The sequence below is a fragment of the Pezoporus flaviventris genome, unplaced genomic scaffold, assembly GCF_033815535.1.
Source record: "Pezoporus flaviventris isolate CSIRO_AGI_PZ_B2104156 unplaced genomic scaffold, CSIRO_AGI_Pfla_v1 ptg000015l, whole genome shotgun sequence".
NCBI classification, from domain to species: Eukaryota; Metazoa; Chordata; class Aves; order Psittaciformes; family Psittacidae; genus Pezoporus; species Pezoporus flaviventris.
The window spans coordinates 18,722,928-18,750,713 of NW_026892563.1; the positions used below are offsets into that span (position 1 = coordinate 18,722,928).

At 45.3% G+C, this 27,786-nt stretch overlaps 1 protein-coding gene across 11 annotated transcripts in view; it reads left to right on the forward strand.

Moving 5' to 3' along the window:
• TIAM1 (TIAM Rac1 associated GEF 1) overlaps window positions 1–27,786 on the forward strand; it is a 192,899-nt gene that overhangs the window by 59,217 nt on the left and 105,896 nt on the right. For 4 of the 11 annotated variants that reach the window (XM_061453660.1, XM_061453665.1, XM_061453658.1 and 1 more), the window contains one exon: window positions 822–881. The exons of 2 other annotated variants lie outside the window; for them this stretch is intronic. Coding sequence is in view for 4 of the 9 variants with exons in the window: in XM_061453666.1 (XP_061309650.1) it covers window positions 14,507–14,531 (25 nt within the window). In the remaining 5 variants the exon portion in view is untranslated. Of the gene's footprint in view, window positions 1–821; window positions 882–14,399; window positions 14,532–27,786 lie in introns of those variants that run through there. 5 more of the 11 variants (XM_061453666.1, XM_061453657.1, XM_061453667.1 and 2 more) reach the window with 3 other exon arrangements.

Sequence of the window (27,786 nt, forward strand, 5' to 3'; positions counted from 1 at the left end):
GCAGGAAGCTCTCTTCTTCCTTTTTTTTTTTTATTGTGGTTATACAACCATTTTAAATAATGAGCCATCATCAGCAAACTCTCTCCCTCCTACAAACCCATGTTTTGAGGTGATGTGAAGACAGTTGGTCAGGAAGAAGGGCCATAGAAAATCTCAGTTGGATTGTTCTCAGGGTGTCATTAATCGACTCACGTTTCCAGTCTCTGAACATCACGCAGTAGTGATATTTGCTGGGGATGTGTGACCTTTTGTTGCTTAGTTGGATGGGCATTCTAGAGTTTTAGTTTTTAAAAGCATTCTGTTCTACTATCTTAAAACCTGTTTATCATTTTGCGAGACCCAGACTAAACCAAGTTTGGCCCCCAAGCATAATTCTGCTGACAGCATGCAACTGGGAGCCAAGCTTTTCATAAAATTTAAGATCAATAGAAATGGTACAATTAGCTAAGCCCAAGTCCAGTGGAAAGAGTTGCTTTTAAACAAATAAATGTTCCCTGCAGGACTGGCAGCCCCAGATAATGCAGCCCAGAGTGCCTGGAGCTGACCAGCTGCAAACCAAAGGGAAACGGACTTAATTGGGTTTTGTGGCTCTGGCAAGATATAAACAGCAGCAAATAGTGAGAAGCAAGTTGGATTTGAATTGTTTTCTCCCTACATTAATAGGTCGAGGTGATGTTAGTAATAAAAGTCTGGCCAGCTCTTTGGCTGCCAGTTTGGCAGAGGGCTGTTGCAGGTAATGAGGGTCATGCAGATTAACACCAGCTGTATGCATCTGGCTTGATGTTTGAAGTTGACCTGTTAATCTTTCTGTTCCATTCCAGAAGCTACGAGGGACAACAAATGCTTTCCTACCTTCCTACTTACTTCTGTAACGCCCTCATGTGAGTAACAACCATCACAGTTTTGGTAAAGACTTTTATTGTTGTATCTGTTTGCAGTTCCTGCCCACCCTCCTCCTGCTCTGCTTACTTGTCCTTTCCTTTCTCTGTCCTAGGGCAATGCTCCGTTCCCTGCAGAAGAGAACGCATGGTCTCTTAGAAATAAAAATGTTTAAGGCTTCTTTGAAGCACACAATGTAATACATAGTGAAATGTTTATCTGAAAAACTGGGTCAGCAGCTGCATGTTTTATCAAAGAAAGTATATTCAGAAATGTTTATAGAAACATGACAGCACTAAATCTGGGTAGTTGGTCACTAATCTTTGCAAAGATATGAAACTGATTACATAAAAAAAAATTCTCCTGAGGCACCCTGTTACTTATAGTATATGTATGACCCAGGCTTTGAAAGACTCCTCTCCTGCCCTTATTCTTCTTCACACTTTGCCATGTGGTCACTCCAAATCACTGCCAGCTGGCCTATTTGTCATGTGTGTTTGTTTGTGCTGCTTCTAATTTTTGACCTTTCAAAGAGACAGACAAAATCTGTGGTTTATGCAAATCTTCGAATTTGCAGCCAGCCTAATAGTGGGAAGGAAAAATACAGGGAGTTTAAACAGCAGAAGGGAACAGATTCTGTTCTTTAGTGCCTCACTATTGACCACAGAACCTAGCATACCTATAAACGAGTTGAAGTCTTGCTTGTTGTGTTTGAGGTTTTCTTACCTCCATGTGGCCTTCTATCTACCCTTATTTCAGACATCAGGTTAGGTTCCTTCTGATGTGTTTTCAGCTTGCCGAATATGATTTGTTCTGTTTGTTCCAGGGTCAATTGTTTTGTTTTGTTTTTTTTTCAACTGAGTGGTTTTGTAGTGTGATACCTTAATAGAGACGAAAACAGAACAAAAAAATGGATTTTAAAACATGTCAGTGCTGTAGAGAAAGAAGGATGAAACTGAAAGAGTGATATATCATCAAACTGAATGCACCAGTGTGCGAGTACGTGGCAGAATAGTCAGTTTGCAGAAAATGATAGTGAATTTGGGTGATATTTCCAGTTTCCCTAGAGTGAAAGCACATACAGTTTACAATGGATAATGAAATATTATGGGTTTTATGTCTAATATGTTAATTCTGCCAGTGCAGTAATCCCGAGGTTCCAATCCACCACAAGGCTGACATTTATGTAATAGAGAATCAGAGATATTTACTGAGAATATAGACTGAGAGTGCATCTTAAAAAAAGAGAAAAATGTGAAAGGTCTCCACTCTCTTCCCTTCTCTCCCATTCCATTGTATCAAATATTGACTAATGTCAATAGGAGCTGTTGCTCCTTTCACAGGTGATCCACAAGTTAATTCCTCCTTTTTTTTGTGTGTGTGTGGGGGAAGAGGAATATCATCTGTGATGTTTTTGTGCTGTGCTTGTATATGGCTTGGGTTTTGCAAGAGCAAGTCTTCAATACTTCCAGCTTGGGGCATCTTGCCTTGTCACACAACTGTATTGCCAGGGTGGTTTTGAATCAGACCAAGGTACTGATCCAGTACGTAGACTGTGTATTGCTCACTCAGTTTGCTGTAAGCCAGCCCCCTTTCTGTGCTTCACTGCCGAGCGGTAGAGGCATGGCTCTGAGCTTGAGCTATCCTTTTCATCAGGGCCATGTGTTCCTCCTCCCCTCCTTGCAGTGGCACTGGTGCTTTCCTCATTGCAAGTTCAGGGTGCCAAAATGGCCAGAAAATATGAATGTGGGGTTTTTGGCCAGCTGTGTTTTGTGAACCAGGGTGCTAAAAGAGGGCTGGTGGCTTATTGGAGGTGGAAACGCATAGGCAGGACACGGCAACCCTGATGTGCAGTAGTTTAAGTGGGGCAAGGAGGAGCAGGGATGGAGGCAATGTTGGCCCAGGATGCTGTTAGCCAACTCAGTGCCTGTTCGGGTAAAGATGTGTCACCATTCATACCTCTAAGCTTGATGATCAGTTTTTGGCAGGTACTGGAGCTCTGGTTAAAACCAAGGGTGAGTTTAATGTGTCTGAAGTCAGTCCTGTGGCTAAGTCTTTTGCTGAGGAATGATGGTCTGTTTCCAGGGCTGACTGAAAGACTTTGCTGCATGTTGCTTAATGAGAGCAAAAAGAAGTGGAGGTCATGGACAATCTATGGAACACAGCTTCAACAGCATTTCCTATTGTGCAGAGCCATTTTTTCCTTAGATCATCAGCAATGTCACTTGGAAGCTTTGACATAGAGGGGAAAACCTCTCTTGCAGGCTGGTGCTTCCTACCACCATCTGCAGTCTTACCTTGCCAATGCTTTAGGACAATTTATTCTAGCGCTGAGAAGCCGACCACTTCCCAGTGCTTTTGGACTCTGCTGAAAGTTGATTGAAGAGAGGGACAGTTTAATGAAACATCCTGCAAAGCTCAGACCTCTCCACAATATGCTTTGGACCAGTCCCTCCTGATTCTCCTGGTGTTACCTGGAGGTTTCAAGCACTGAGCCTATCACAAGCCCCTCCTGCATGTGAGGGGCTGCTACTTGTTCTGTGGCACTCACATCCTCTGCCTGCTTCTAACATGAGTGTCTCTGTGAGTGCTTTAGCGCATCCTGCTTCTGAACTGTGCATCTGCCTGCAGTGAGTAATTTCTCAAGTGTTGTTACTGTGTGAATGTGCAATGACTAGGAGGTCTGCCCCTCCATTTCCTTCTTCTGGAGCATGGACAGCTGTCGCTCCCTGCTCTTTGGTCTCTGTCTTTCTGCATCATTTGACTGTGTCATTTTTGAGGAGGTTTGAGGAGAAAGGAGGTGTCTTGGAACCTGTTTAAGTCTCTCATGGCCTCAATAAGCCATGTCATTAGGATTCTTCATTCTAAACCCCAGTCACAGAGAGATATCCTTGATTATCCTTCCTTCCCTGCTATGGGGTTGTGCTTTCTTTGCTGTGGATTTCAGAGCTTCTTTACCTGTGTCCTGCAAAATGATGTCCCAGGAGATACCTGCCTTAAGGACCAGCCAGACATCCATGCTTAGAGTGGGGTGAAGAGTGAAGAAGATGAGGCAACTCCCTGGAGAAGCTCTGGATCACCTGTGCTGTAGGATCATCTAAGAGAGACCTGAGGCCTTCTTTGTTTTTTATTCTGCTTTTGCAGGAGTCGCTCCAGGACTTTCATCTATGACTGATGTAGGAGGCTCCCTTTTCCTGCAGCCAACCATGTCATTAGAATGGGTGGGGGGATTGATGCTCACACTGTCTGTGCTGGCCCAGCTTCAGCTGGCCTGACCTAAGCTGGCCTCCAAATAACTCAGCTGGTTTTTGCAGAACCCCAAGATGTGGAACATGGTTATTTAAGTTTGAAGAGTTCCCTTATCTCCTGAGTGCGGCTACAGCGGGGGAAGTTATAAAAGCAATTTCTTCAAGTTACAGAGTGCAGCATTCCTAACATACTTAAGCATGCAATCTCTGATTAGTGGTTTTGTGCAATTAATGCATCTGAACTATTTCATTGCTCTACAACATATTTCTCTGGCATTGCCCTATTTACTGCCACTTTAATACATAGCCATTGTTGGTTATACCGTGCAGCTATCCCACTGTGTGTTGATCATAGGGTTTCTTGTGTGTGTGTAGGAATAGAACAGGGGAGAAATAACTTTGATCACATGGACTTAGGCAGAGAAGGGTCTGCCCTGATATACTGATATCTCTTAGAGCTTCTTACAGTTGGAACAGTGACAGCAGGCAGCATTGGAGTATGCCTCCCAAATGTTGTGTTTAATCACAAATCAGGCTTTAATGTTCAAGTAACAGATGAATACTGAAAAGCTTCATAAGAAATAAAAGGAACAGGAAGGACTTTAAAGGAGGGGAAAGTACAGATGTGGAAAATTAATCACCAGTTCTAGAACTATCATGATCTTCAGAGTACATACAAGGCTTTTGCCAGTAAAAGAGACCAGGTCTCTGCCCTTGAGCAGTAAATCTGAGCTGTTTGTCTTAGGGATCACTCAGAGAAATTATGCATCTCTGAGTGTTCAAAACCACATTTGTGCAGGTATAAAGGCAATGGCAGTAGAAGCTTCAGGCTCAGGTCAGACCTTAATGCAGGTCTTCCAAAGGTGAGCCTGTAACACCATGAATGCGTACCAAGGTATGTATTGTGTCTCAGAATTGCCACTGGTTTGCAAATATTCAGGAATGGGCTCACAAACCAGGGCCATTGGGTATCACAAACCATATATTCTATGTCTGCTTTGTCTGTAATGAGCTGTGGTCTTCTTCCAAATAGTAATTTAGAACAACATTTAGAGATACTTTATTTTCTTCTAAATTTACTGATGTCAAAGATTTCAGACTGCAATTCAGAGAAGATACTTCCAGTTGCTTCATGCTTTCCTCCTGCTCTTGTTCTGCATCTCCTTTCCCTGCCTGCTAACCATGAAAAAGAGCCAGCTTTTAAACAGCATTTCCTGGTCATGCTTCTCAGTTTCTTGTTCCCTTAATAAAGGGAGTCTGAACAATTTCCTGTAATTTTAATGCTTTTCAGAGCAAAATGCACCAGTGGCATTTCTCAGTACTGTCCTATCTTAGCATGCCTATGCCACACTTTGCTTTTGGCCTCCAAGCTATATCCAGAAATACCTGAATTTGTTCAGTTGTAGGTTGTGAATGAGGCTGTAGATAGAGGTGTGCTCTGCAGAATGCTATGGACTCACAGTATCCTGCTGCCACTGGGTAGTACTATAAAGCCCTATTGGAAGTCAGTGGTTTTCAGGTTTGCTGGTGAAACCACTTCCATGAGTGCCTCTGCCATTTCGGCCCTTGCTGTCATATGGTTTAACAGAGACCTGTTTGTTTAAATGTGTTTTCAGCTCTGCATGACTGAAAAGGCTTGGGGGTGCTGTGGTGGCCCTAAAGCTATGTACCTAGGTTGGTAGGCACATATCGCAGGCAGTGTGGAAGGAGGCAGGATTCAGCCACTCCAGTCATGGATATGGCTTGGCTGGATCAAACTATTCCGTGAACCGTGAAGAGGCTGCAAGGCTGGTGGACCCAATGCTCATCTCCTCTTGATGTGGAGTTTTGCCTTCTCTGCCAGGCATGGTCTTGGGCATTTGATTGATAAGTGTTTGGAGAGTGTCCCTGAGGCTGGGGTCAATGCATCAGAGTCTCTCAGGTGTGAAGGGATGTGTGGGGGTCTCCAGTCCAGCCCTTTGCCCAAAGCAGGGCCAGTTCTGGGATCAGACTAGGGTGCTCAGGGCTTTTCACCTTGTTCTTGGAAACCTCCAAGGGTGAAGCCTGAACAGCCTCACTGGAAAACGTGATCCCATTTCACTTTTCACCTTGAGCATCTTCATGGTGAAGATCTCCATATATCCTGACAGAACTGCTGGTGATTCAGTTTGTGTTACGCAGTGTACCCAGACTTGGCATGGGCACCACCAATATGGATGCTTGACAGAGACCGTAGATGGATACAAACTGTGTCTTGAAATTAAAGGGTTGTTTATTGTTAGGAGCACAGCATAGGCAAAAGTAGATGGAAATATAGATGGAATATGAGAAGCTGTTTTATGGCAGTGAATGAGTGGAGTATAAGCAGGAAAAGTAGAACACCAGCATACATTTTCTGTAAAATCTTTCAATTAAATAACTCTATGTGTGTTTTTAAAAGGGAAAAAAGAAATCTGGCTAGAACAATTTAATGGAAAAGGAGAAGAAGGAAAGCACTGAGATACAAAACAGACATCCCTATCTCCTTCAGTCTCTGTGAGACCTCCGAGGGATGGCAAGTCCAGTTGTGCCAGCCCTCTCCGCCAGCTGTAGAGTTTATAGCCTTGAGTCATCCTGTGGAGGTCAGTGATGATGGCTATCTGGGCAGAACCTGAAGTTAAGGTCTCTGCTTATGTTGGAGGGCTTTGGGTTAGGCTGCGAGTGAGTGGTGTTAAGTTGGGACCCCTGGGAGGGAGGTATTAACTGAGCAGTGTGATTCCCATGTCGTGCTCTGGTCTGGGGAGGCTGAAACCAGTCTGGGGCTTCTTTTCATTGAGGTGAATTTTTTAACATCTGCCTGTAAAAATTTATAAAAAAGAGAAGAAATGAATTTGAGCTTGTTTTCTGAAAGTGAGAGCACATCCAGTCAACCAGCATCTTCTGTTGTTATGCAGCATGACTAAAATAGATCCAGGTCTGACTACTTTCTTAACATGCATCCATCAGAAAGTAATTAGCAGCAGTTTATGCTTCTCTACTGTCTCTTTCTGTGAAGGTCTCAGAGTACTTCATGGGGAGGACCAGCTGATGGGAAATTGGGCCTGCCCAGTGGTCCAATTTGCAGTGTGGCTGGTGGTGGGAAGGCAGCATGAGGGCTTGCAGCAGGAGATATCTGAGCCAGTCTCATTCCCAAAGTCTGCTTTGGGCTGTGCAGGTAGCTATGCAAGAGCATCCTTGATTACAGTGTATGCTTTTGTGAAGAGTTCAGAGAAGCAGGGTGCATGTGTCACCTCCGTTACTCTTCATTCTCCTGCCCATCCTGTTGGCTGGATTGCTCCCTTCCCTGACTTGTCCTCTCCTATCACTTGACAGTGAGCTGTTGAGAAAGTGACTTGGCCTTAGATATGCCAATCAGCCCTGCACTGCATGGGTGGAAGTGGCATTGCCAAAAGGGTGGTGTGTGGATGGCATTGATGCTGCCTTGGTCTTCTTCAATAAAAAGCTCAGTGAGGGAAGGAGCAAGGACACTTGTGGTAGTCTGTTTGCTCCAGTGAAAGGTGAGAGTTGGATGCACAAGGAAGCACTGTCCGGACAGAAGAATTACTGGAAGAGTGCTTTGTGTTGTGCCAGTGGACTTAGCAGATGTTTATAGTCCATGCTTGAAGCAGCTGTCCTCAGTTTGCTAAGTCTGAGCCATGGGCTGCCGTCTCCATGAGAAGGGAGATGCTGGGACAGGTATCTTCTGTCCTCTCACTGCTCATGTGAAAACAGATCAGGTGCTCTGGCTAACTTAATACGAGGGTGTTTTGAGTCAGTTTTTCACCCTGGGTGATCAGCACCTGGATCAGGTGTTAGTGACAGGGGACCGGGGCGTCTGTTGTAATCCTGCCTCTGCTCAAGGACTGTGGAGCAAACCACTCACTTTCCATTTGGCCGTGCAGAAGATCAGGATAATACTGCCTCACAGGGATATCATGAAAGTTAATTTGATAATTATTTATAAAGCACATTGGAGTGCTGCTTCAGTTTTACACAGTGTTATGATAACATCTAATTAGTAAATCTTTATGATACTTCATTTTCTTTCTGCTACAAATATTGGCCTAATATAGGGACAACTCTGCCTGTGCTAGTCATCTCAGTGACTCAGAGGGAATAAGCAAGCTGAATTTAGTTTGTAAATGTTCTCTACACCCCCACCATCCATCTTACCCATAAAAACAACCTCTCCTTTGGCAACCTGCTGCCTGGCCAGTGTCCTTTGGTGGATCACCACCTGGGGAGAAGTCATTCCTTGAATGGAAATATCAGCCCTCCAGCAACCTACTTGCTTCTCATGTGATTTCTCATCCTTCCCCAGCCTTGTGGCTCTGGACCTTTTCTTGCTGGGTTTGGGCAGGCAAGGGGTGACAGGAGGGAAAGGAGGAGCTGCCGCGGGAAGATCTCTGCCCTCTCTTTCAGTGGGATCTTGACTAAGAGCTGGGATAACAGGATGCAATATTGGATTTTCTCTTTTCTCCTCCAAGCTCTTTTTTCTTTCTTTCTTCCTTCCTTTGCAGTGTTTATCCCTTATCATGCTGTTGTGTTTCATATTGTGTGCAACATCTTGCCTCCACTTTGGCCAGTGTTGTTAATGAGATTTCATACAGCAGTGTGTTGTTTTTTCTACTCAGAGTAAGTCATGCTCAGATTGCTTTGCTGTACGTCACACACTGCTGGTTTTGCCTAGCTTTGAGGGGCTTCAGGCTCTTTTGAAGGTGTGAATATCCCATGTGTTTAATACTTCAATGTGGTGAAATCGAAATCTTGTGATACCTATTTTTAGTGTTGAGAAATTTTGACAACTAATGTAAACCTACGTTATCCATCACTTGACAGCATCATCACCAGCGTACAGCTTGTCACTCTCATTTTGAGCTGTTTTTTCCAATGAAATTAAAACTGTTGGCAGGGATGTGGTGGAAGCATGTCAGAATGCAGCATGAAAATGACAGCAGCTACTGCCTAGTTTCTTTCAAAGAACCGAGAGGAGGTGTTTAGATAAGAGGTCCTGAATAAAGTGTTCCTGAGCCTTTTCTTCAAAAAAGGAAATGATCCTACTTTTGTTGAACTGTGGCTTGTTGCACCATGCGGTACTTGTGGTAAGGACCAAACGGGCTCATGGGTGCTGTTGCGAGGCTTGTGCAATGCTGGATGTTGCAGTGGTACCTGCTTCACTGCTTAAGGGGGGAGCTGGGCTGGAGGCATTGTGTACAGCCAGGCGGTGTTGGGCACTCTGTCTTGGTTCTGGGGAGGTGCAGAAGCTTGTGGGGACTCCAGGTACGTGTGTGCACACGTGCTAGCGTGCGTGTCTGGAAGAGCTCACCCACTGAGGATATTTTCTTGAGGCTAGATGACTAGAAGCTAGCCTCTTCTACAGATATTAATCCTATATACACAGAGGTGTGTATTGTACCCACAGGCACCTGGACTGTCTCAGTAAAGAGACAAGAAGCCCTGCCTTTGCCCATGAAGTTATGCATGCTGAGTGTGAGCAAAGTGCCCACATCCATGTGAGAACTGCCAGCCACAAGCAGCACAATGAAATACAAACCTTAAATTTTAACTTGTGTTTGCTCCAGAGGCGGTTCATGTCACTTGTCATTTGTCTTGGTTTCACAGGCAAGGGTGCTGGCTCATCGCCAGCATCCACTCCCCATAGCTCTTAGAAACCTTTTTCAAGTACCCTTTGCAATGCAACAGCAGGGGTCAGTTTTTCTGTGAGTTGATATATCTGCTGACCTGTCCAAAGGGGAAAAGCCCCAGCCCTGTAGTTCATTACCTTACTTTTGTAGAGGCTGAAAGGGAGCTATTTGTGGCTGAACAATACTTAACCTTTCACAGCTCCCTTCCTAAATCCAAATAGAACCGTGAGGCTGAGAAAATCTTTCTGATAAGAGGGAGAATGAATACATTCAATCTAGCATAATTTTTTATGGTGATAACGTTCTTCAATTGTCAAGGGTTGGTTTGCAGGCTTTCATTGAATAACGTGAAGGCAGGCAGTGTTAAATGTCAATTTCAGGGGGTAGAAGTGATTCTGATGGTGGTGTGGTGATTTTCCACCAGTGCCCTCTTGTGAGCTTCTACATCATAGAGATCCAGTCTAAAAACTGAGACGTAAAAAAATGAATGCAGTCTAAGTGAACTTTCCTCCTCAGTTTATCATTGAATATAAGATGGCTCGAGTCAAACAGTGTCCCCACCTACACAGAGATAGCCCTTTGCTTTAGCAGTATTCTTGGTCACAGCCCCTCCTGTCAGATGCTGAGGTGCACAGGCACAAGTGTGGATGTTGCTCCCAGGGAAGGGGTACCAGGGTGAAAGCCAGTGCATGGCTTGGACACATCATCCTCAGTGATCTGTAAGGGCTGGCTTGAACTTTGAAGCCCAGGTCACATTTGTAGGGCTGCAGTTTACAGTGTTATGTGAAAAAGAGGTATAATGTCGCAGTAACGTGCACCAGGGTGCCTGCCTTAGCCACCACATTGGTCTGTGGTTATGGGATGTCTGGAGTAACACCGAAACTGGTGTTAGGCATCAGCACCTTGATGTTCCCCTGGGGTCATTCCTGGCAGATGATAAGTATCTGGTGGGCCCTGTGTCATGTCCTGAAACATGACTGACCACAGCAGGAGGTAATCATGGTGGCTGGGACCATTAGCAGCTCCACCATGGCTATAAGGACTTGAAGAAACACCTGAGTGGCTCCAGTTGTCTGGAGGATCAAGACAGGACGCTTCTTCAAGGCCATCTGTTTGTGCAGGTGGAAAATGAGACAGATACAATCATGAATTTTTGAAGCACCTTGGCTTTGTAAAGTAAGCCGTAGTCAGAGATACGGTCTGTGTAGCCCTGTGCAAGCGTGGCTGATCCTCTTCGTATCTTACCTTGCTGCTGTGCTAGGGGTGAGTCACTGTACTGAAGTGACTCCCATTTTTCTGCCCAAAGTGATAATCCATTGTTAAAATGATATTAACTCATATGTGCTAATTAGCAGGTGTGCCTGGGTGTGAGAAGCCCGGCATGTTAATTAGGGTTGATAAATACACCTTTATATAGGATACAGAGTTGGCTTGTGTCTGATGGGAGCCCCTCTCTCCTCCTTTCACCACTGAGAAGGTGCTGTCCTGCAAGTGGATCATGCTGTGCTGGAGGACCTTTCTCCTCAGGGCTCTTTGGTGGGATCTCCACATCTCAGCTGGGTGTTTGGGTGAGCCCATGGACTCCCTGGAGGGTTGCTGGGATTTGTCCTACTGATGTTGGAAGAAAAAGGGTCTTTTCCCAGTGGTATCGTCTTTACTCAGCTGAGACGGGGAGAGTAAATTTATGCCCTCAACCTCAAGGTTTAGCTGATGGCCACTTCTTCAAGCTCCTGGAGGCTGTCCAGCTTAGTTGTTGGCTGGCCTGGCTGTCTCCAGCCCATTTTGGGCTGGATATGCTAGGTTGTCTCAAAACAGGTTTCGGTAGGTCTTTGCTGATCACTTAGCGCAGGAGAGCATTAAGATTTATGTAAGTTGGCTCATGCGCCTTCAGAGGAAGCCCACATCAAAAGGCGTGTATCCAAATGCGTCAGCCTAGCTGGGGTGACAGGGCCAGGGCCTGGAAATGCCTGTTCTCCTGCAGCAGGCAGGCATGAGCTGACAAGCCATGGCACTGCGCTGGATGGCTCTTGGAGAGGCTGTTGTCAGCCTTCCCCGAGTGGCCATGGACACCTGCTCTCTGCAGCTTGCCTGACACAGCCAGGCTTCCCTGAAGGCCATCGTCCCATTCCTCAGTGAGCTTTGGAGTCTGGGTAACGTGTCTGGGGAGAGGCTTCCCTTGCCCCTCCCTCCAGCCCCTCCTCAGGACTGCAGCCACAACCGTATCAACCAAATCAAATGCTGTACCTACAACAAACCTTAACTATGTGATTGCACCTGTAATTCTGTGCATCTCTCCAGTACATCAGTCTTGCTATTTATTACTTGCTGTTTCTTATTCAGTGCTACAGGTCACAGTGGGAAGGGGAAGTCACTGCTTTTCTTTCATCCATCTGCACTGATTTAAAATCCACCAGTGGCCGGCCAGACTAACCTGGGACTTGCTGATTTATGACTTAGTTGTCTGAAGCTTTCTGAAAGCAGCTCTTACAGGGACCGAGGCACACATAGTTCATGTTTTCCTGTGAGTCCTGGCTATGCCAAGGGTCTGCTATAGGTAGCAGTGAACCAGCAGGAAAAGGTGCCCCAAAGTGCTGTGGCAGAATGCAAATTGACCTGACACTGGGAGCAAAAGGGTGTGCCTCCTTTAGTCCTCTTAAGCTGAAAAACGCTTCAGACAATCACTTGCAATCTGTTGTAGTAAGCATATATGTTCCTCCTTTAGGACTGGAGCATAATTGCTTTGTATCTAGGGGAGCTTGTGTGCAAGCACGCCTGTGTATGCATACACATCGGTTTCCGTGTAATGGCGAAGTCGTTTTGATGGGAGCGATTAAGTCAGCAGGCGTCAGAGCTCTGGATGTGGCTTTGCCTGTTGGGCTGTTTGAATGGGCTGAAGATGGTGAGTGCTGGCCGTGCCTGCCTGAGTGAACCTGAAGGCAGGTAGCAGCAGCCCCCCTTGCCTTCTGAGTCACCTATGGCTCACCAAACCTGCTCGCCTGCTCTGGGTTTGCTAGTTACCAGCCACAAAAACTGCTGGAGGAGGCAGTCCGCTCCCCTGGGCTTTGTCCCGTTTGTTTCTTCTGCCCTGCCCGCAAACAGGAGCTGTTGGTGTTGCTCACTTGGTGTTTAAATTAACCGTAAGGCTAAAGATCGATCATTGCAGTGCTTTCTAGTCCAGACAGTCTGTCTGATCCCATCCCTCCTTCAGCCCTTTTTTACTGTTGAGATGGAAGACTCTGGTGCTAATCAAGAGTGCCTGTGGTCACAGGGGACCTGGTGCTTTCTAAATGTGGGCAGATACATCAGAAACATCTGACTCTGCAAGTACTCAGATGTAAAGTTAAATCAAACCTGCTGTTTGAAGTGGGCTAAAACTAACTGCCGTACCAGGAAGCTCGGCTTGCTCGTCTGTTTCTGATAATGGGGTGTGTAAAGATGATTGTGCTGCATCAAATCACTTCTCCAACTATCTCATCTCCTGCTGGCCCAAAATAGTCATCTCTCGTCCTCTCTGCCAGGACCCATAGCACCCACAGCCTCACTGCAGCTATTTAACTGCTGCCGTCACAAAACAGTGGTAAAATGATGTGGGAGACCTGGGCTTCTGCTCTACGTACCTTTTGCCATTTGATTTTTTTCTTTTCCTAATGGTTTTGTCCTTTTCCCAGTTGGTGGTCATTGCAGGGTTGCAGAGAGCAGAACTGCAAGGATATGGTTATTCCCTAATAGTCTGTTTTTTTGAAGTATCACACAGAGTTTTAAATGTTAATTTGTTAACCGGTTTGATTTGTGTTGTCTTTGTATTTACTGTGTTGTCTACTTCATTCCAAGAATAGTTTGATACCTGTTTTTCTTCTCCCATATAAATGGTGCAGAGTCAAGGTGGGGGAAGTTGGAGGATAAACACAGATGGTTTAGGTTTTGTACTGGTATTTGTTATTTATAGCAACCATTAACCAGCCCTAGTCTTGAGGATGCTGCTGCTCAAATCCTAATCCAGAGACAGTTACGTGGAAGTGGTGAATTAAGTAAAACCAGATCTATGTGTAATTTTTAAATCCCTATAGTTCCTGATCATGCAAACAGTTTAGCACCTGTGGACAGCTTAATGGGAGGCAATTGCCTGTGCCTTTTGAATGCATGTCCTCTGCAGAAGCATTGTCCAGATATTTACCCAGGGAGAAATCCTCTGGGACATCAGGCAGTCGAGGACAGTGGCAAAAGGCACAGAGGAGGTCAGAAGTTTTTTGTTTTATGTCTTGCTGGTGAATTGCTCCCTGAAAATGCAGTGAAATGCCCAGGATGATGCAGTTTCACAGTACGAAGAAGGGGACTGCGCAGCTGGTTCGCATGTAGCTGATGTGCAAGTCGCCTCTGTGGGTTGACTGGATGTTTTAGCTCTTGACTCGTCTCACAGCACGCCAGGCTGGTGAGTTAAAGTCACCCCGGAGGGGTGTCCTTAGGAATTCAGATTTCAGGAGCCAGCGGGGCTGAGTGGCAGCTCGTCTGAAGCCTGCTACGGGAGGAATTAATCAAGAGAGGGAGGGAAGGAGGGAGGGAGGGAAGGAAGGAGGGATGGCAAAACCCCAAACCTTCAAACACACCCAATTGACCCGTCTCATCTTAGCATGAAACTTAACTAGTTACACCCACTCTGAAGCAGAAGGGGAATGAAACGCTGGCGCTTCCTCCTTTCTGCTACAGGCAGCTGGGGCTTGGGAAATACAACAGGCGAAGATGTTTGTGCTGTTGATGATGAGTGGTAAGCTACTTCACGAACAACATTAACTTTTGCTTGCATTGTGTGTGTGCTGGACTGGGGAAATAAGAGCTGGGAAAAAGTGTTTGAGGGGTGTAGGGTTGTTGTGCTGTCTAAGACACTGTGCGTCCCGTAAGGCTTTCTTCTCCTAACTTCTGTCTTCCCCCAGCACAGATGGAGGTGCTGCTTTCTCTGGGTCACATTTAATCAAATCGTCAAGTGTTGTTTCCTCTTGCAGAGTCTGTGCTTCTTGCAGGTAGCTGAAGCACACCGGATTCATTGCAGACACTGAAAGCTCAAACTGATTGAATGGGAGCTGGGGACTTAAATTCCCCAAGAGAGAAAATGTAGTATCGTGTTACTTATTAAAGATGTTTCCCTTCTCCTGCTGTCTGGCTTTATTTTCAGTAATTACAGGTTGCTGTGCTCTTTAATTGTTGAAAATGAACCCCGTGAAAGGTTTCAACTTGAATTGAGCTCTGTTAGGTGTTTCTGTGAGGTGGGGAAAGCTGAAACATTGCGACGGGCAATGCTGCCATGCTTTTCAGTAAGGGTGGGAAGGCTGGGTTTGGTGGGATCTCGCACTCATCTGGGATCTGATAACGCTGCAGAAGCAGGGGGTAGGGGAACCTTTTCCGTATTGAGTTGCTCATTTTTCTCCTACCTACTTTTGCGATCACTTACCAAGTTATTTTATATACTGGTTACTATCTTTAAATCTAAATTGCCTAATTCTTGGGTTGGTGACAGGAAATGTGAGTACAGAGCCCTGGCCCTGCAATTACTGTGACTAAGCATTCGGGCTAATAACCAAGTGAGTAGCATTGTCTCCTGGCTCTGCTCTTCCTCTGCTATTGAGGGGCTGGCTCGCCATCCTCTCTGGGCTTGCCATCCTGACCCGCAATCTTCAGGGCTGCTGTGGGAATGTTGGATATGGATTCTGCTTCCTGAGGGGCACCAGGCTTGCTTTCCAACGGGCAGGGTTCAGACCTGATTCAGAGTGGCGCTGCAACCCATCAGCCATGAGTAATACTCCTGTGCAGAGGCAAAGTATAATGTGTACCTTTTGGGGGGAGTTAAGTCACACTGTAGCTGTTGGAAATGTTAGTGCTTTAATCGTTTCATTTAACATACCAGAAACCCATTGTCAAGGCGGCGATTAATTCCTTTGATGGTGTTTTCATATTGCAGGAATGATTTCAATTTTCACATGTGATTAGTGCAGTGGAATGAAGGAAGCAGGTTTTGTGGGTGTTGGTGGGTTGCTTGTTTTTCCCCAGTCCTTTTGGAGCTAGAAGTGATCTGTGCATTATGAAAAATGTGTGGAAAATTGCTGTGTTAATCACAGCAGATAGAGCTAAGAAATTAAGTGCTGAAGTGTGGCAAGCCTGGTTACGCTTCCTAGGGGAACTGCTCTTTAAAGGGTGCACGTCTGTTTTCAAGAGGGTTCCAACTTGTTTTGAGGCAGAAACACTTTATTTTTCCAGAATGGCTGGTGGAAAAAAAAGTATCTGTGAAACTGCAAATTTGCATCTCTTAAGTGGTTTGTTTGAGCTTTATGCTTTTGCTCTAGGAAATCAGTGGTAAGATTCCTGCTGGTATTGGTGGCAAGGAGTCATTGATTTTGCATCATCGCAGCAGTGGGAGCAAGCCTATTAGGCATCAGTCTTCGGAACAGACTCATTTATCTTTAAATGAAGTTGCATATGGTGTCTTGAGTTGTAGGTAATGGCTGTTTGAAAATGAAACCCAAGGAAAATACGGATAGTTTCCTGCGGCATCAGTGACCTGGAGTGGCCCAGCATGGTATCCAGTGAATATCCAAGCATCTTCCCACTAGAAACTAAGGCAGGATTATGGGGGGGGGTGGGGGGTGGGGGTGGTGTAAAAAAAATGGGAGCTCCCCACTTGGGACAACAGATTGGCTTGGGCTTAAAGTGTGGCCTCGTCATGTATGTTGAGGTCCTGTGCCGTATGGCAGCCTTTTATTGCTCCCCCTTCACTTTGGCTCAGATTAGTTAGCTGGTGCTGGTCTTTTGCCATGCTGTGAGGATTAATAGCACAAAAAAAAAAATGTAAAGGGTCTTTGAGAGGGGAAAAAGAGGTCACTAGGATAAAATACCAGCTCCTAAACAATTTATTGAAAAAATTCCAATGCAAAAGTAATGGGGGCGTCAAATCTTTAACAGAATTTGGCAAGAAAGAGGACAACTCTCTACTGATAAGTCTTTCTCAGTATTATTTTGTTAAACAGGCAACTGTGTGGTGTGTTGCAGTGAGTTTTATGGCCCAGTAATCCATTGCTGGATGAGGGGAATACATTATTTATAGATTAGAGTGTTTTAACATCCTATCATGGGGTTGTTTAAGGAGGTCAGAATACAGAGCAGTGGAAATGGGATTAGCCCAGCTGTGCTGTAAACAGTGCAGAAGAGGGGGGGTGGGGGGAAGTTACCATGTAGATATTTATGTTTTTATTGTGCCTCACAAGGCATAGGTCACACAAGATTTAGGGGTTTCTAGAACCAGAATGTAGTTTTTCCTTTTATTGGTTGCAACATCTCAAGTTGTAATTGAATTGTAAACAAACACAAACATCCTTTTTCCCTGGCTCAGCAGGCTTGCTATCTGCTGCTTGTTTGCTTTCTTGGTGGGATGGTGTCAAAGGACTTGAGAAAGGGTGAGTGTCTGTGGTAACAAACAAACCCCAGTTCTTTCCAGGGGAAAGCTGTTGGCTTGTTCCCATGTGTGAAGCCTCCCTCCGTGCTCAGCTCCATGCACGTACCCTGGAAGTACAGCCCCATCGGCTGATGCTGTGGCTGGTTCTAGAGGCTCACGGGCAAACAGGTAGTTAGTTGATTCACTGCAGAGTGCTTTTAGTGTAATTGCTTTTTGAGACTTCCAATTACGCTTTCAATAAGAGTTGGAATGTGATGTTCTCAGGTAGCTTAAAAAGCCTTCATACAGCAAATTGCATGATCCCAGCAGTGGCCAGCGGTGGAGCGGGGTGCCCATTAGGCAGTGCGTGCGTCTGGGTGCGTGCAAGCTGAGGGGTCCCATGTAGCTGTGGTCCTGTGCAGGGTCTCTGTGCCCACCCTTGGCTCAATGCAGCCTGCAGTGTTCTCACTGCTGTCAGCATCCACAGCAGTTCCAGTTCTCCCTCTCTGCCTTTGGTGGTCTTCCCAGCAGCGAAGAGCAGGTTGGAGGTTAGCTCGTATGAGACCAGCAGTGGTTTAACTCTTGCATCTTCTAGTATTTGCCTAGATTACAGGGTAATTAAGAGCTCAAACTCACAGTGATGTTAATGGAGTTTAATAAATTGCCAAGCATGACCTGGGCTGCAGGAACTAAGTGTGTACATGCTGTTAGGAGGAGCACAGCAAATGTGCTGTGGTGCAGCTTCTCCAAGAGTGGTATAAGATAAGGTGCATTACCTTGCATTGCCATAGGTGGACCTGAGTTACAGCTAATGAGCAGTACCTCCACAAGCTGACTTGGGCCTGACCACAGATCATCTTGCATATGTGTACACGCTGCTGTAATGGCATGAGTGTTTGGAGGTGGGGACGTTTTCAGGAATGGTTTGGGTCTGTCAGAAGATCAGGTATATGGATTACTTGTGGATTGAGGAGTATGTGAAAGCCATGGGAGGTGTGCTTCTCTGCAGACTAGAGAAATAGAAGTGGTGCTGCTGGGTGGCCATGATGGTGGGAATGGTTGTGTTTGTTTCTGAAGAAGCAGAAACATTTTTTTTTCCCTTGTGAAAATTGCTCTGCATTTCTATTTTCCCTTCCAATCAATTGTGAACCGGTGGACTCAGTTTCATATGACTAGTGCAAGAAAACACCTCACTTTTTGGGGGGCTTTTATATTGGATAGTAAGCACATAAACAGCACTTGAATAGTATTGTCTTTATGAAACAGTACTTGGTTTCTTTTTTGACTCTATCACCACTTGCAGTGCTACTGTTGCCCAGATGCTTATGGTGACTGCCGCAGGGAGCTGCACAGCTGCTAGGAAGGCAGGCAGAGGCCGGTGGACCACAGCACTTCCTGGCAGAGGTGGCTGGTTCTGCTGCATTGGCCTCTTGCTTCACAGAGCCAAAGCTTCCTGTGTGCCTAGGGAATCGTCTCTTTCAGGTAGTGTTGGAGCTATCTGGGTGTTTGTCCTGGGTGCTGAGGGTGACCCCTCCAAATATAAAGCTCTCTGACGTAGGCAGCCAGGGCACCTGCAAGTCATAGCTGCAGATGGATCAGGAAAGTTGCCAGACCTTCACTGTAGCACTTTGTTCAAAGCCAGAAAACAGTGCTTGGAAGCCTATAAAATAGCAGGGGTGGGAGGGAAAAAGGGAAGCATGTAGGTTTTGCATTAATACCTGCCTCCATTGGTTTTGGAGGATGGATGGAGCCCCTGATGTCAGTCTCTCCTTCTATACACTACATTGCCTTGTGGCTGCTGAAAATATGCTAGCAGCAGTTGGGCTTTTCGTGAGAGGGCACTTCACAGCTCATGTTAGCAATGGCTGTAGCAGTCCTAGAACCTCATGTTGTGACCTTCCCAGGTGAGCAAACAGCTCTGTGTGGTCCTGCAGCCGAGTCCCTCTAATCCTCAAGTTGGAGGGAAGACGAATAAGCCTTCTTCTGTCTGCTTCCCAGCTGAAAATTGCTTTGTTACTCATTTACATTAACCTGGGCGGGGAAGGTATATACAGAGTGTGCTCCAGGCCCTTAGACATTGGAGACAAAGACTCCCCATTGCGTAAGGCCACCACCAGGAAGGGAGGTGGGAGGCTGCTGGGTGCAGCTGCCTCCCTGCACCCAGGCAGGAAAGGGGACCAAATCCTGGTTGGGGCAGGAGGGATTTTGATCAAGGTCTGGGATGTGCTGGAGAAGGAGTATTTAATGGTTACTACAAGCCAAAAATTCACTTAAACAGCACTGCTTGATAGGCACATTTCCTGCATGTTAACTGATGTGCCTAGCTGGTAGAAGCAAAAATTATTTTAACACCCTGCATGGGATTATGCTAAATATTGCCAAGCCCACCAAATCTAGCGTGTTGGAAGGGCATCAACCACATGGTATAAACTTCCCAACCTGAGCCCAAGTGATCAGTCTGAGTCTAAAAACAATGCAGCCGTATGGCTGCTGCTCTCCAGCACCATGCCCGTGGCAAGTGTCTGAGAAGATGATTCTTGGGTTATCCCAGTCATGGGAAACCTGTGTCTCGATGCTGAGGTCTCGTCAACAAAGGGATCAGACGCGTCCTCGCCCGTGCCCGGTTTTGCATGAACGCTGGCAAAACCTGGAAGACCCAAAGCAGAGACTGTGTGTGAGCCTGCTGGCTTTGTCTGTTGCTCCTCAGGCGTGGGAAGACAGCTCACTTCCCTTTGCGAATTGCTTCCCACCTTGCCTGATGAGGGGACCCTCTCATGAGGCCCCTTTGCAGCCGGAGGGATACTGCAGCACAACATGGTGTGCTGGAGGAAACCTGCCCATCAGGTGCCGCGGGACTTGGAGCATTAACTGCTCCCAGGTTTCCTGGAGGTGGGGGATTATTAAGTGATCGCTGCAGGTTTATGCAACGAATTAAAGTGGTTACTGAAAACCTTTGCCAAGCGTCTGATGACTTTCACTATAAGTGATGTGTAATACATGCCAAAGGTTGTTTTGGTTAATAATGACTAATGTGCTTTTTTTAACAGTAACAAAGGAGCCTTATTTTTTTTCCTTTGCACAACTGCAACGATGAAAATGCCTTTTTTTCTTTTTCTTTTTTTTTATTTCCTTAAGTGGGAGGAAATTTGCGTTTTTGTTGACTTTTATGGCATTCCAGAGTGAGTTAGTGAGGCGCTGCCATAAGAGGTGTGAGCACAGGCAGCAGCAGGCACCAGAAATGCACACAGCCTTGGTGTAAGACTGGAGGCAGAACACAGAAGTCAATTCTGTTGGAAGCTGCAGGATGAACTTTATGACAAAAAAGCCACCAGGAGTCATTTCCTTGCTGCTTTTATTTTTTTTCCTTTTTAAGCAAATTAATCTTGATGCTTTGGTAACATCTGGATGATTGCTTGGTAATCTTTTTCTGGGAAGCACATTTTGTGTGTGTACTTTATTGTGGAATGATAAATCACTGTAATTTACCAGCATATTTCTTAAAAAAATTGGAGAGTCAGACTATTTGATATGTTCCTTCAAGCTGTCATTCCTGGAGGCATTTGAATGAATGCATGACATTTCAGCTTCTGTTTACTGTTTAAAACAGGTCTTTATGCTTGACGTGGTTACCTGAGCAAGTTTGGAATTTATGTCTGTTTTTTTTCTTTTAAAGGGAAATTAAAAGGAATGGTGGGAGACTTTTTGACTAGGAAGTAGAAGCAGTCAGTTGATTTGGGGCACCTGGACTTTATAAACCTGTATAAATATCCAGAGATTCAAAGACTTTGGGTCCCTTAGCAGTGTCCTAGGAGCCCCTTGCCTTGCCTTGCCGGAGCAGGTGGCAGTGTGTGCTGTCCTCTGGCCAGGATACAGCCAGTGCCTCTTTGCTGGAATGGGGCCTACAGCCTTTTTGCATCAGTGGGCTGAGGCTGGAGAAGGGCAAAGCTGCACATCCACATAGGTACTCAAACAGCTGGAGCCTGTATTTTGAAATAATATTAAGTAATGCAGGGAATAAGCAGAGCATGGCTGTCTGGGAGCATGATAAAACCACAGTACCTACCACAGTCAGCTTGTGATTTATGCTTCTGGGCAAGTGAAAGAAATCAATCAAGGCTTTTTTTTTTTGGGAACGTTGCTCTAAGATTATAAATGTCTGCAGGGCTGGGGGTGCTGGGGTCGCATCTTTGGGAGAGGGGGCAGAATTATTTGGAAGTAGAGGCTTTGTGGAGAAAGTTGGCCTGCTGCCTTGTTCAGGCCCAAAGGGCTTCAAAGCTAACCTTGTTTTCTGAGGACCTTCCAGCTGTCCTTGTTGGGACCTCCTTTTCCAGGGAGAGGTATTTGGTAAGCATCAGGGAGAAGCTGGCAGTGAATAGACTGTGGGGAAATGCAAGGATTTAGGATGGGGTTCAAGGAAAGAGGCATAGAAGCAGGGGTTGGTCTCTCTGCATCAAATGTATTGGCCAATGCTGCAGGGACTGGAGTCTCATTGGGTCTGTGTTGGTTAATCCTCCTTGAAAACAGGAGGCTGAGCCACTTTATACCTGTTGGAAACTTGGTGTCCGTTGCTGAATGGTGTGGGCTGGTTTCCCCAATTAGGTGCCATGTGAAATGGGAGCTGGTACTGCCCCAGTGCATGAGGCATAGTATTGCCAGCGCCAAATAAATGGCAGCGAAATAACTGACAAGCCTGAGTTTGCAATGGTAGGGGAAAACAGCTACAGCTTTGTATGAGCTCCTGGACCAAGGATCTCATATCATTGTGTGCCTGCAAAGCAGCTGGGAGCTCTGGTTTCAGTTCACGCTGGAGCTTTCAGGTGCAACTGCAGTGTAAGTACAGCAGGGTCCCTGATCAGGAGGTGATTGGCGCGGACGGTATCTCAGAAGAAAAACGTTTCCAGAGAACATGCCCCTCGTGTGTATGAAACACAGATAGAACAACTTGCAAATGTATAGGAAGCATGTCAGTGAAGCACGCTATTTTTGCATAACTCAGCAACATCAGAGAAATGTGTCTTGTGAAAGTAAACAGTGAAGCGTTCTAACAAATGTTTGTTTGAGTACCAATGTGCACGGGAAAAAACGTTGAAGTCTTTGAAGGAGCCCAGTAAAACCACAGCTCCCAGGGAACGGTGAGTGGTCAGGTAGGCAAAATTGTAAATAAATCCACTGAAATAAAAAAATGACATCCTGTATACTGAAATGTGCAGAGCCATGGAGATGGCACGGTAATAAAAGGTCGAGGACATTGTAGTATGTGATTGCCATGGAGTAGCAGAGAGCTATGAAGTTGCTATCCAGGGATCATAGAATCATAGAACCATAGAATAGTTAGGGTTGGAAAGGACCTTAAGATCATCTAGTTCCAACCCCCTGCCATGGGCAGGGACACCTCACACTAAACCATGCCACCCAAGGTTCATCCAACCTGGCCTTGAACACCGCCAGGGATGGAGCATTCACAACCTCCCTGGGCAACCCATTCCAGTGCCTCACCACCCTAACAAGAAAGGATTTCTTCCTTATATCCAATCTAAACTTCCCCTGTTTGAGTTTTAACCCGTTACCCCTTGTCCTGTCACTACAGTCCCTAATGAAGAGTCCCTCCCCAGCATCCCTATAGGCCCCCTTCAGATACTGGAAGGCTGCTATGAGGTCTCCACGCAGTCTTCTCTTCTCCAGGCTGAACAGCCCCAACTTTCTCAGCCTATCTTCATACGGGAGGTGCTCCAGTCCCCTGATCATCTTCGTGGCCCTCCTCTGGACTTGTTCCAACAGTTCCATGTCCTTTTTATGTTGAGGACACCAGAACTGCACACAACTTATTCCTTGGAGATTAGCTTTCCTTCTGGAGGTGCCAGTGGAGGCTGTTATTAGCTGAAAGGTTAAGGGGCAGCTGTTTAGCTTCAGTCTTTTGGGGGGACATAGAGCCTTGTTCTCATGAGACAAGCACGTAACACTAACTTAAATGTACTGAGTGAGGTTACGCAAGTAAACCTTCAGGTTCCTGATCTGCATTTCAGGGCTTTGCTGGATTCCCTTCCCCCACCAAAAGCTTTACTTTTAAGTTGGTTTCAGTGTTGATTTTCTGAGGAGATGAAAGTGGGCTGCCTTCAGCAGGGAGCGTAGTCTGGTGGTTGGAGTTGACATCCGTTCCTGCCACCAGTGGCTTGCCCACACTTCAGGTGCTTCAGTGCCTCTGTAAAGGAAGATGGCTCCTCACACACAGAGATCTTGTGGATTTGGGAACATTTACAAAGATTTTTTGATACTTGTTGAATATAGTTTGCACATTTACACCGTACCCCAAGTTGGTTTAGCCTAGAGCTGTTGTTCCTATTCAAGAAGAACGAGAAGTCTGAGGAATTTGCCTTTTGGAGTCAGATTTGGGTTCAGCTTGAGCTCATTTCCAGCACGTAGACCTGCCTGCCAGGCCCGGTATAATACGTGCACCCTTGCGCTGGGATGGGGTCCTACCTGACCTCCAGGATTTCCTGTGGTCCTGCTTGGCACCAGAGCCTGCTCCAACCTTGCTGTGCTTATCCCAAGTTTGCAGGCTGATCATCCTGTTTTTGAAATGGTTCCAAAGCCCATGTTGCCCAAGATGGCACAGTGGGTTTGGGAGAAGCACAGCTGGCCATCCTTAGCTTGCCTGTAATTTAGACAAGATTTAATGCACTTTTTGCTTGTTGAACCCCAGAACAAGTCACTTAAGAAAGTGGCATCAGATTTTCAAAACTTCTACCCACCTGTTGCTTCCACTGCCTTATCTGTAACATGTTTTGGTCCTAGATTATTCAGAGAAAAGTAAAATCCAACAGAGAACAGGTTTTGACAGTGTGTGATACTGATGAGAAGGAATTAAGGATTACAGCATTTTCAGCAGGTGTTTAAAGTTACACTTTTATCAAATTTTCTTTAAAAAGGAAGTACATTTGAATATGGGAAGATAAAAGCTTTTAGAAGGTTTTATTCCTCCCAGAACTACTGATTCATTCTCTAAATGGCAACAAATTTTCTTGCTTGCTGCAATCTGAAAAAAGGATGTTAGTCACGTCTTACTCAGAATTTGGTACAGAAGGGAGAGGCAGCAACTTCATGCCTTCTTGGCAGCGCCTGCTTTTTGCTATCCTCTTTGCACCAGATGGTACCAAAACTTGTTGCTGTGAGTTTTCTAGCAAAAATCTCCAGAAGTCTTGGAAATCAATGCTTTTGTGTGGAGGCCTGTCCAACCTCTCTGCTTACCTGCTTCCCCAGCTCCCCACTCAAAGGGCACTCAGAAGCTGGGATGTTTGGCTGGCTCAAGCCTGCAGGTGCTCAAGGCTGAACCCACCACTCCCAGAGCTCAGTGAGGCTCCCAGCCTGAACTCTTGAGAGGAAGAAGTTTGGGATGTTGGAAAATGAAACAAATTTTTTATTGATAATGCTGGGACAAATTTCATGTTTAGGGTCTCTCTTAGTAAAATTGACAGAGCAATAAGAGGATTATCTGTGTCTGACCTTTCTTTTTAAACCTAATAGGTGAATGTTGGAGGCGAGGGATTCATATTCTGCCTGACCTGCAGTTTTTGTCATATTATCTCAAGGTAATGCCATGGGTCCTACCAGTCTGCTATATCAGACTAATTCTGGTCATCTCTTAAGGTGGTGCATATAAAATCACAGAGAATGGTTTGGGTTGGAAGAGACCTTAAAGATCATTTTAGTTCCAAACCCCTTGCCAGGGGCAGGGACATGATTCCTTTCACTTAGTTTAGAGAGGCTTTTTATGTGCAGCAAAGTGGCATTGTGTTTTTGATGCTTAGATGAAATTCAGGGGTGTTGAGCACAGTCCCTTCTGTCTAACTAGATGTTTGTTACCACCATGTCACCTGCTTGAGCACCTCACTTATATAAATGGTTTTATTCTGACCTTATTTCAGTGATACAGGAAAGCAGTTTCTCCATCTGTAAAAGGAGATTTGAGATGCAGGGAGATTTAAGATACTTGCCTGTGAATCCATGGAATTAAGTTTGAAAGTGGAGCCCTAATCTAGTACCTTTGCTATAAAGTGCAGCCTTTGCTTAAGCTTTGCGATTGAATAAATAAAGAAGCCTGTCAGAAACCCTGGGTGCTGTGTGCCAAAATTCCTGGCTTGCAATTGAACAGAATCCTCTAGAATCTAAAAACTTAGGAAAAAAGAGGCCTCAGCCCTAGAGGCACATGCCCGTCTTTGAAAAACATCCCCCATGCATCTAATCTGATTGCTCTCCGAAACTCTTGCTGGAGAAGTGAAAATAAGTGGCAGTGCTAAGTGTAAAGAAAATAACAGGAACTTGAACATGCCTGATGTAAGTACTGCAGGTTGTTTCATCGGGCTAATCACAGAAAATAGGTCTACCCAATGGGACAGCATTGTATAATGTTGTTGAATTTACTCAGCAGTACAGAATGTAATCGAAATGCTACCTGTAAGCATTAGCTGTTTCACTGTGAATTGTGGATTTGAGGACTTGAGCTTTCTGATTGTTTCTGGCTGAATGTGATTATCTCAATAGCTGCACTTGAAAGCTGTTATTTTATTTTCGTTATGACATTGTAATAGTGCTCAAAGGATTAAACGTAAATGTATGTGAAGAGCTTGATCCCTAAGAGCATGAGACATAGAGATCACATGTCTGGGCTGGGTTATCATGAGCTCATATAGAAACTGAGTAGGGTTTTTTGACTAAATGACCATTTATGGTTCCAGCTTCTCACAGACCTGTGCAGATAGCCATTTTCTTTGTACTGTCAGCAGGGATGAATATGCATGTTGGAGTGTACTGCTGGAGTTGGGCAGCCAACTCCTGAAGTCGTGGGGATGCTCAGGGGGCTGAGCCAGTGCTTCGTCCCTCTGGAAGTGCCTGGAGGTCCATCGGCTTCCCAGATAAGAGTTTCCCTGCTTGTGGTGAGGTTTCCCTCACCTCCCTCAGCTTGATTGGTTTTGGTCTTACCAAGACTACCAATGGAATTATTTTCCTGTGCAAAGGGGATTCAAGCTGCAGCAGCAGAGGTCACCCGTACATTGGTATCACTGTATCTGTCTCTGCAGAATCACAATAGAACTGACTTTCTGGGGGTTTATTGCCAAAAAGTTTATATGGGTACCAGAGTTTAGGTTTCTTCATGCCCTTAAAACTCACACCAGCCAAGGAGAGTTTGGGGTGTGCACTGGCTTAGCCACAGAGCCATAGGGATCTGGCTGGGGCAGCAGCTGTGTATGGAGTGCAGGAGAAAAGGTAGCTAAGGGTGTTGTCTTCCATAATAGCAAATTAAACTGGGCACTGAGTCACTGACTGCCCACAGCCATCCATACTGGTCCTCTTTTAGGAGCTACCACCCCTGCAGCAGCGATGGTGAAATAGGGCGTTAAGATGTACAGCTCAGCCTGTTCACCCGTGTTAAAATCACAGCAGTGCACTTGGGGATGGTTTTAGCTGCCGCACCCTAACTAGCCCTCCTGATGGTATTTGTGATCCCTTGCTAATAGGTGAAAAGATTAAGACAGTGTAATGAAATCACAAAATATAAGAGTGAGGAGAAAGGAGAAAATATCATCTGAATTTTATGCTAGTCAAATTTTATATTTGTAGTATTTTGAACTTGAATGATTATGATGAAATTCTTTTAGCTGTTCTTGATGGGGTTAACACCTCAGTGTTTTTCTCTGCAGCAGAGTAATCTTTAAAGCTGTACCAGGTTTTTCTTCCAAGTCCTATAGGTTGTTGTTTTAATTAAAAATGCCATAAATTTAAGTGCTATTTTTATTAAGAGAGGGTTGAAAATATTCTAATTGCAACTCACTGTTAGTCCAACACAAGACCATTTTAATCTAAAATCAACAAATGTTTCAGCTAGGTTTCTAATACAATTATTAGGTTTTAATTATTTCTGCCATTTTCCCTTATGAAAAATGAAATTATTACTCTTCTGATTCTGTTTACCAACTTGGAATGTAGAATTGCTTCCTGGCTTGTTTCGTGAAAGGCACTATAATCTCCTTGGAAAAGCTGAATAGCTATTGCATCAACGTTTCTGCATCTAAATGGATTAGGAAAATGTTGGTGGAATTTTGAGATATTACTTAAAGTTGGTCTAAACATATTAATGTATTTAAGCCTGATGCTGAAGCATCAAGTTAGTTTGTGTGACATCAATCACAACTTTGTGGTCAATCTAGTCCAGGATGTCATGTTTGGTAACATGTCAGCTAAATTAAAATTTATAGTTAGCTGTCATGATAATTGAATGCGATTTATCCTGATTTTTTTTTTCTCTATATGCAAATTCAAACCCATTCCAGTGCACACAGCCTGTACTTCTGTGGAGTGGCTTTCAACATCTTTTGGTCAGTACATCCCTAAATACTATTCCAGCAGAGGTGTGAATCCTTTAGAAGTAAGTCAGTGGGCAGTGTGCTGTGTTCTTTTGCAGCTGTGGCCATGCTTTCCCCATCTCCTGGATTCCCATGGGCTGCTGCAGAGACCATGGCTCAAAACCCACTGGACAGGCTGCCAGGGCTTTTGAACAAGTGGGCTTGAGGTACCACTCCTATGCCATGGGCTAGGATGGCTTTAG